Below are 10368 nucleotides of genomic sequence, written 5' to 3' on the forward strand. Positions count from 1 at the left end.
ACATATACCGGAAGTAGAAATGTTTCCGCTGAGCTTGTCAAGAAAACTTTGTTTGTATTATAATCGTCATTCAAAATGTTTTATTGAGTCATACGTGTTCACCAGCATATAGCTGACCTATTTTTCCAATCCATTGCAGGTAATTAAGCATAAGTAGCATTAACAAGGATTGGAGTCTTAATGAAGATAGAAGCGCGTACAAGATGGCTCCGTTTTTTATAACTAAAAATCCTTGTAATACGAAACATATATTTTGTAAACCAATACTCGGGTGTTTAATTCCCAAGTAAATTTTCAATGTAAATTAATATTGTATTCAAACCTAAGTCTTCCGCTAAAATTAAACCATAAACTCTGATATATTTACAAAACAGGTACCAACTTGTGGTCACACGCCTAGGCCCTAAGTCGGGGTGTGACAATTTTCATGTAATATTTATTTAATAAAATATTATTGTTATTTGATTATTCTTATTAAAAATTAAAAAAAAAAACAAAAAGTGTAAAAGTGACTGGACGTCACGTGGCGCATAATGCCTGGGGGTGGAGAGTTATGATTACAGCCTGTTTTTGTAAAAAAACCATAACTCTGACTCGGCGCCACGTGACGTATAATGCCTGGATGTTGAGAGTTATGACTACACATGGTCTTAAGCGGTGTATTATTCTTTTATTAAAGTTCCAACATTATTATAAACGACACAGATTATTATTTTAATGATTTTTATAGTAATGACAAACAAATCAATTCATATTTAAAGTAAAAAGTACAATACAAATGATCAACGAAAAATGTATTCCTTCTTGATTATATGTTAAGGTTTATAATCCTGTTTGGTGTAGTTTGGGTGTCATCTTATTTTAATAATGATGATATAAATATAAAATCAAATATACCTATCAATCACAAATACAACTTGTGTAACAAAGATATGTAATAAACACTTGTAGAAATGTCTCGTTTAATAATTTATTGATTATGGAGTTCATTATTTGTAAAAGACATGTACATGCTTCCAATTTTATGAAAGTTGTTCAACAACTTCTCGTTATTGATTTCATTTTTATGAAAAACATGCATATGTCTCCAATTTTATGAAAGTTGTTCAACAACTTCTCGTTTATTAGTTTCATTTTTTGCATAAGACATGTGCCTATGTCTGAAAGACATGAAGTCTTTATTTGTTTACTAAGTTTCCAATTAGTCATCATTTAGTTTTGATAAAGATTAATCGAGTTTTGTTTTGAGAAACCAAATTTGTGCCCCGTATAAGATTATACGATAGCCTATAAAGGGGAACCTAAATGCCCCGTCTGAGTCTATACGAGGTGTATTAGAGGGTGTTCTTAATAGGACTCTTCTAAAAATCACCAATTAAAAACTTCAAAAGCCATCAATAGATGTATTTTATATTAATCAAAAACATTAACGGTTTAGAATAGTTTATACTCTATACTCTTAACGGTTTAAAATAGTCTTTTTTAAAAACTTCAAAAGCCATCAATAGAGGTAAGTGGTCTTCTTAGGGGGTGTTTGTTTTTTCTTCAAACATCTTCAAGGGAGCTAATGTCTGCAGGCGCGCAGACATTACCCTTGAAGACTGTTTGTTTTTTTTTCTTAAAACAGATCTGAAGTTATCTTCTTTCATCTTAAAAGAAAAGCAAGGAAATCTTGCTTAAAACATCTTCACAAAAAAACCCTACTCTTCTCCCTTTGCAGCCACCCTCTCATCCACTGCTCCTACCACCGTCCGCCAACACCACCACCCACCGTACGCCGCCACCACCACCCCCGTACCCCGCCGCCACCGTCCACCACCATCCACCGCCACCACCACCGTCCACCACCCACCATCCATCACCACCACCGTCCACCACCCACCATCCATCACCACCACCGTCCGCCACCACCACCACCATCCATCACCCGCCACCACCACCATCCATCACCCACCACCACCACCATCCATCACCGCCACCACCACCACCATCCATCACCGCCACCACCACCGTCCACCACCCACCATCCATCACCACCACCGTCCACCACCCACCATCCATCACCACCACCGTCCGCCACCACCACCACCATCCATCACCACCACCGTCCACCACCCACCATCCATCACCACCACCATCCATCACCGCCACCACCACCACCATCCATCACCGCCACCACCACCATCCATCACCCACCACCACCACCATCCATCACCACCACAGTCCACCACCAACCAAAACCATCCATCACCACCACCCATTGTCCACCACCACCATCCACCGCCACTACCCACCGTCCGCCGCCACTACCACCATCCACCACCACCACCTTCCACCACCCACCAAAACCAAATCGGCATGGAAAGCAAAGACTAAAAACTAGATGTAACTTGAATAAATGACTTCTATCTTGTGAGATAAGTTTGACAGTTATGCAGACAGTATCAGCTTATAAAAACAAACAGTCTTATATTTTCAGCTTGCAGATCTTCAGACCACATCTTCAGTTGCAGACATGAAAACAGATGAAATCAGCTTGCAGACAGTTTATGTCTGCAAAAACAAACAGCACCTTATAGTCTTTACTCCTTTCTACGGAGTAGTACTTTTCCACAGCCCTTCTATTTTGACTTTTAAGTCCTAGTTTTATCGTTTTTTATATTTATGTCACCAAATTTAATGTGTTCATAACTTTTAGAAAGTATTGACAATCTCATGTCACCGATCTAACTTCTAGTACTTTCTTTTAAGCATGAATTAATTTTAGGGAAAATTCCTAAAATATTTATTTTAAATAAGGTGCTCGAGGTTTTGTCCATAACTATCATAAATTCTTTAAATGTTCATGATTAATATCGTCGGATCCTCTCTTAAACTTTGCCAGATTTATTTATTTTAAACCAATAGTTACTTGACATGTGTCATACATACCGGCACACTCTCATATATACCGTCAACCTTACATATATACCGTTGGCCTTGCAAAAAATTAGGAAATGATTTAAAAAAATATATTTTTTTTTACAAAGAAATGGATCCGACGGTATATTTGTGAGGCCGACGTTCCGATGGTATATAAGTAAGGTCGACAGTATATACTACACGTGGCAAGTAGTTACTGGTTTAAAATAAGCGAGTCTAAAAAAGTTTAAGGAAGAAGCCAAAATTATTGATAAAGATTATTGGTAACGGACATTTAAAGAATATATAATGATGATAGACAAAAGTTTGATCACATTGTTTAAAAATGAACATTTTAAAGATTTTCCCTTAAACTTAGAACCATTAAAGAATATGATTACTCCACGTAATAGTAGCTAACTTTGAAAGTTGTTCCAATCAAGTCACTGATACAAACTTTTGTTCCAATCAGGTCACTGAACTTTCATTTTTGTTCCAATCCTAGATATTTTACCTAGATAGCAGGTAATCTAGGTTTTTTTTAAAATTTTCAATGTTTTTACTTTGCATAATAACATTTAAAGGTTGCGAAAATTATTAAAAATGCGAAATATAATTTTATAATTTTGAAAATTTGCAAAAACATTACGAAAAATTGAGGTTCGGGTTAGAACGGGTCAAGGTCAAAACGGGTTTCGGGTCAGTTTTTTTTATTTGAACCAATGAATCAGCGTGTTTTCAACACGCTACAACTCGTTTTAACAGCAAAAGCTCGTTTAAGTGATTTTTCAGTTCGTTTCAGCACCTAACGGCTCGTTTAAGCGATTTTTAAGTTCGTTTCAGCACCTAACGGCTCGTTTAAGCGATTTTTAAGTTCGTTTCAGCACCTAACGGCTCGTTTAAGCGATTTTTCAGTTCGTTTCAGCACCTAACAGCTCGTTTAAGCGATTTTTAAGTTCGTTTCAGCAACTAACAGCTCGTTTAAGCGATTTTTAAGTTCGTTTCAGCACGTAACAGCTCGTTTAAGTGATTTTTCAGTTCGTTTTAGCACCTAACAGCTCGTTTAAAAGAGTTTTAAGTTTGTTTCCGCACGTAACAACTCGTTCAAGCGATTTTTCATTTCATTTCAGCACGTAACAGCTCGTTAAAATGATGTTTCAGTTCGTTTCAGCACCTAACAATTCGTTTAAGTGATTTTTAAGTTCATTTCAGCACCTAACAGCTCGTTTAAGCGATTTATAAGTTCGCTTCAGCACCTAACAGCTCGTTTAAGTGATTTTTCAGTTTGTTTCAGCACCTAACAGCTCGTTTAAGAGATTTTTAAGTTCGTTTCAGCACGTAACAGCTCGTTTAAGCGATTTTTCAGTTCGTTTCAGCACGTAACAGCTCGTTTAAACGATGCTTCAGTTCGTTTCAGCACTTAACAACTCGTTTAAGCGATTTTTAAGTTCGTTTCAACACCTAACAGCTCGTTTAAGCGATTTTTAAGTTCGTTTCAGCACCTAACAGCTCGTTTAAGCGGTTTTTAAGTTCGTTTCAGTATTTTTTTGAACCAACGAATTAGCGTGTTTTCAACACGTTACAACTCGTTTTAAGCGATTTTTAAGTTCGTTTCAGCACCTAACATTGAAAGGAACTGAAAAATCGCTTAAACGAGCTGCTAAGTGCTAAAACAAACTTAAAAATTGCTTAAATGAGCTATTAGGTGCTGAAACGAACTGAAAAATCGCTTAAACGAGCTGTTAAGTGCTGAAACGAACTTAAAATCGCTTAAACGAGCTATTAAGTGCTTAAACGAACTGAAAAATCGCTTAAACGAGCTGTTAGGTGCTGAAACGAACTGAAAAATCGCTTAAACGAGCTGTTAAGTGCTGAAACGAACTTAAAAATTGCTTAAATGAGCTATTAGGTGCTGAAACGAACTGAAAAATCGCTTAAACGAGCTGTTAAGTGCTGAAACGAACTTAAAATTGCTTAAACGAGCTGTTAGGTGCTGAAACGAACTGAAAAATCGCTTAAACGAGCTGTGAGGTGCTGAAACGAACTTAAAAATCGCTTAAACGAGCTGTTAGGTGCTGAAACGAACTTAAAAATCGCTTAAACGAGCTGTTAGGTGCTGAAACGAACTTAAAAATCGCTTAAACGAGCTGTTAGGTGCTGAAACGAACTTAAAAATCGCTTAAACGAGCTGTTAGGTGCTGAAACGAACTTAAAAATCGCTTAAACGAGCTGTTAGGTGCTGAAACGAACTTAAAAATCGCTTAAACGAGCTGTTAGGTGCTGAAACGAACTTAAAAATCGCTTAAACGAGCTGTTAGGTGCTGAAACGAACTTAAAAATCTCTTAAACGAGCTGTTAGGTGCTGAAACGAACTTAAAAATCGCTTAAACGAGCTGTTAGGTGCTGAAACGAACTGAAAAATCGCCTAAACGAGCTGTTAGGTGCTGAAACGAACTTAAATCGCTTAAACGAGCTGTTAGGTGCTGAAACGAACTTAAAAATCGCTTAAACGATCTGTTAGGTGCTGAAACGAACTTAAAAATCGCTTAAACGAGCTGTTAGGTGCTGAAATGAACTTAAAAATCGCTTAAACGAGCTGTTAGGTGCTGAAACGAACTTAAAAATCGCTTAAACGAGCTGTTAGGTGCTGAAACGAACTGAAAAATCGCTTAAACGAGCTGTTATATGCTGAAACGAACTTAAAAATCGCTTAAACGAGCTATTAGGTGCTGAAACGATCTTAAAAATCGCTTAAACGAGATGTTAGGTGCTGAAACGAACTGAAAAATCACTTAAACGAGCTTTTGCTGTTAAAACGAGTTGTAGCGTGTTGAAAACACGCTGATTCGTTAGTTCAAAAAAAACTGACCCGAAACCCGTTTTGACCCGTTCCGACCTTGACCCGTTCCAACCCGGACCTCAATTTTCGAAACTTTTTTTGCAAATTTTCAAAATTTTAAAATTATATTTCGCAGTTTTAATAATTTTTGCAACCTTTAAAAGTTATTATGTAAAGTAAAAACATTGAAAAATAAAAAAAAAACTAGATTAATTGCTATCCAGGTAAAATAGCTATGATTGGAACAAAAATGAAAGTTCAGTGAACTGATTGAAACAAAAGTTTGTATCAATAATTTGATTTAAAAAACTTTCAAAGTTGGTTACTATTAGGTAGAGTAATCCCTATATATAATTATCACAATAATAAAAGCTTCTCCGGTGAGTAAACCGGCAAAATAAGGTTAACAACCGTTCCGTTACTTTTTACCCCTGGGACCCACACAAAACCCCAACCACCGCTGTCATCATCTACCGTCCCACTAACTCCATCCCGCCAACGTGGCGATTTATCCGCCGTAGATCCACATCTTCCCACCAGCTCCTAATCATCAATCAAATCCATCCTATTTACATAACCAGTCCCTTCACTTTCAAGTTCCACACTTCCACCCCTCCATCAGTCAACCACACTCTCTTTCTCTCTCCTTCATGCAACCACTGCAAAGTCCACATCTATAAATAATAATAATAATAATAAATTATGATTTAATTCAATCCACACCGACGACGATTGAGCATTTGAAGTTTGATCTATGGACGGAGTGAATCCGCCGTACGCCGGCGGTTACGTTCCGAGAGTGTCGACGGAGGACTGGAGGTACCTGGCGATGGAGTTTGCTAAAGGATTGGCGGAATTGAGCGTTGAGTTTGGTAAAGGATGTAGAGATGTGGTGAAGCAGAGTATATTGAGAGATGATTCCTTCGTTGTACGGAATTTAAGTGGTCCGTGTAAGTCTGCGTGTACGAAGCTCAGGTTTTTGAATGAGTATTTACCGGAAGATCGTGATCCGATGCATTCGTGGACCGTCATTTCCTTCGTCTTCGCCGTTGTAATTGCAGGTAATTGATTTCTGTTATACATATATTATTATTATTATTATCATTATTATTATGTTGTAAATAAATTGATCTGGATATTTATTATTAAACCTTTTTGCATAGAGAATGGATAATTGACTTTTTTTTTTGGTTAGGAAATAGAGGAATATGATTAATTATATAAATTACAGATATGATAATTATTAATCACATTATATGTTTAATATTACAGACATATATGCAAATTTCTTGGTCTGTATGCTTAACTTAAGGATGAAAATCATGTTGTTTTATAGTTTTAGAAGGTAATATCTTAGCCATTCAATTAGAGATATCGAACCCGAGCCCGAGTCTCAAATAATGCTCGTCTAGTTTCGAGCCCGAGCTTAAGCTTGTATGCGAAGCTCGTTTAAGCTCATCGAGCCTTGTGTATTTAGAAGTTTAACCTCTTCTGGACATCTATGTATTAGTTTCACACTACACAGTCAAGCTCGAGCCAGCTTTAGCTCGTTTAAGGTACCGCACGAGCTCTAGTCAAGCTTACGCTTGTTTAAGGTTTTTACATAATATATATAAATAATTAAAAACGTATGTAAATTAATTAATGAATAATAAACAAGCCGAGCCCGAGCTTTAGACACAACTCATGAGCTGAGCTCGAGCGTTAAAAAATTTGCTCTAATTGAGCCGAGCTCTCCTAAGTCAAAACGAGCCAAGCTCGAGTCTAGTTGAGCTAGGGCTCGGCTCGTTTCACCCCTAATTATTCCCTGTAAACTTCTACCTGCTGAAAGTCAATAATGAGCTTATGAGCATGTGTGTTTTTCAAGAATGTTATTAAGCATCTCACTGATAGTGATCAACTAAATGCAGTCCTATTTGTAACCTCTGAAGGTGATGCTCCAATTCCCATGATACAAAAGCTGCACATACATCCTGCAAATGCTACACGTATAATGTTACCGGATGGCCGACACTTAGCTTATCATGAGCAAGGTGTTTCATCTGAACAAGCTCGGTTCACCCTGGTCACGTCACATTCATTCCTTTCATCTCGTTTAGCAGGTAAAAGTACGATTCAATTAAATAAGTTTCTTGAAAATTGCTTAATGAAAACTAAGAGGAAGATAAATAGGAGTACCTGGAATCAAGGCTTCACTACTAGAAGAATTTGGCATTCGATTGGTATCATATGATCTTCCTGGATTTGGGGAAAGTGATCCTCATCCTTCTAGAAACCTCGAGTCATCAGCAATGGATGTGTTATACTTGTCATATGCTGTTCATATAACCGACAAGTTTTGGGTGGTTGGATACTCTGGTGGAAGCTTACACACCTGGGCTGCCCTCAATTACATACCCGATAGAATTGCAGGTATGTTACCTTTCTCGTTATCATTCATGCTGAACGAGATTCTTTGGATAATAATTGAATGTTTGTTTTGAAACTGATTATGGGATATTAACTCAACGTACAGGTGCTTTCATGGTGGCACCTATGATCAACCCCTATGAGCCGAGCATGAATAAAGTTGAGAGACGAAGGACCTGGGACAAATGGACTTCTAGAAGGAAGTTTATGTACTTTATAGCACGAAAGTTTCCAGTCCTTCTTCCATACTTTTACCGACAGACATTCTTGTCGGGAAACGTTGATCAAATAGATAAGTGGCTCGCATTGTCACTTGGAAAAAGGGTTAGCAATCTCAACTGAAAATCACTTTTAATTTTAGGTTTTTACTCAAATCTTTTTCCTTTGTAGATGTTTAATTGGACAATTGGTTGACTTGGCAGGACACAGTTATGATAGAAGAATTGAAATATCAAGAGTTCTGGAAGCGGGATTTAGGGGAGTCGGTTCGACAGGGTAATGTTAAACCATTTGTAGAGGAAGCAGTGTTGCAGGTATCAAATTGGGGATTTAGTATTAGTGATCTTAATGTCCAGAAGAAGCATCAAGGGAAAGGTATCATCTTTTGGCTCAAGTCTATATATAAACGACGGCCTCAAGAGTTGACCGGGTTTCTTGGCCCGATACATATATGGCAGGTTCGTGCATTTTCTTCTCATTATGCAGAATGGTTTGGGTTGGACTCACTTGCCAATAATTAGTGTATTTTTAGATATGATTAGAAAGTATTTATTGCTTCCATAATTATAATTTTGAGAAAAAACTAAAAATTATTTAGAAGGTTTTATTTATGCATTAAAATACACTATGGTAGACTTTCAACCCATTTGACTCATTTTAGCAGTAAAGGCATTTTAGTCATTCACAGGCATTTAACTAGAAAACTAACTCCCTCACAGGCCTTAAATTCGTGAGATGGCCGGTAATACCCAATCCGTGTTACAATTTCAAACTACTCAGGAATCAGGAATCAATGTAATTTTTCAAAGAACCGTACTTAAAATATGGACATACCACCATCCGAGTAATTAATTCAAATTTATTTTGCCCATTTGACTTGTTAGAGATAAAGTATACTCGAATCAAGTCAAAAGTACCACCTACACTTATTAAAAGTTCAGATTAAGAACTTTAGTTAAAGGGGGGATGTCTGAAATAGTTTTAAGTTGCCTAAGGTTCATTTTTACTACAAACAACCTCTTAAACAAGGGTATTTTGGTCATTTCACACTTGCTTAACAGAATAGGATAACCCTGTTCATAAGTTTTGTTGCCTGCTTGAAAACTTTGGACTAAGCTCGTAATTTCAGTAAATATATATCAAATTCATCTAATAGTTATCTTTTTATATATTTTTTATTTTAATATTAACAGGGGTTGGAAGATAGGGTGGTTCCGCCATCAATGAGTGAGTATGTGCATCGGGTTTTACCGGGGGCAATGGTGCATAAGCTTCTTTACGAGGGCCATTTCACCTACTTTTACTTTTGTGACGAATGCCATAGACAGATGTTGACCATGGTTTTTGGCAACCCTCAAGGCCCCTTGCCTGTTAAAGTTGACCCATTGCCCGGTAAAGTTGACCCGGTTCCTGTGATGGAGGCTACTACCGATGAAGAAACAGAGGAAAGAGGTATAAATAGTTATTCAGATAACGATTCAGATATTACTTTTTTTTAGATGCGAATTTTAGATGCATACACAACACTTTGTTACTTTAGAACTAATGACTGCATGCTGCAGTCATGCTAATAACACTGTGTATTTAGTAGGCTGGTGCAAAACTCATGAGCCAATATAATTACACAATAAAATTACACTTGTAATTTAAGATTTTATAGGTTAAAATTCACACGAAATGTGGGCATGACTATTGAGCATTTATTAGATTTTTACTTTGTCTTTATTTGTATCCTAGACATCAACGCTCTAAACGGGGTGTAGATGGGTTGGCAGGTTCTAAATGGGTTGTAACAAATGTGTTTAGATGTGTTTGTGGGTTGACCTTGTAAGTTTTATTTTTATATTTTTTGTTCCAAGTTTAAACGAGTTGACAAGTTAGCCTGCTTAATCAAACGACTAACAAACAAACCCAATCACGACTCATTTAATCAAATGAGTTAAATATATGTACCAAAACGTGATCCCTTTATTAAACGAGCCAAATATAACGACACAAAA

At 37.0% G+C, this 10368-nt stretch overlaps 1 protein-coding gene across 1 annotated transcript; it reads left to right on the forward strand.

The window, feature by feature from the left end:
- The first annotated feature begins 6096 nt into the window (after positions 1-6096).
- On the forward strand, positions 6097-10013 carry LOC143533199 (uncharacterized). Its single transcript, XM_077028054.1, has 6 exons — positions 6097-6801; positions 7651-7842; positions 7913-8152; positions 8256-8473; positions 8572-8826; positions 9562-10013. The coding sequence occupies exons 1-6, from the start codon at positions 6495-6497 to the stop codon at positions 9865-9867; spliced, it is 1518 nt and encodes a 505-aa protein (XP_076884169.1). The 5' UTR covers positions 6097-6494; the 3' UTR covers positions 9868-10013.
- Positions 10014-10368: the final 355 nt, after the last annotated feature.

The sequence above is a fragment of the Bidens hawaiensis genome, unplaced genomic scaffold (genome assembly GCF_021521415.1).
Source record: "Bidens hawaiensis isolate Kalapana, Puna unplaced genomic scaffold, B.hawaiensis_p1.1 tig00009623_1, whole genome shotgun sequence".
Classification (NCBI taxonomy): Eukaryota; Viridiplantae; Streptophyta; class Magnoliopsida; order Asterales; family Asteraceae; genus Bidens; species Bidens hawaiensis.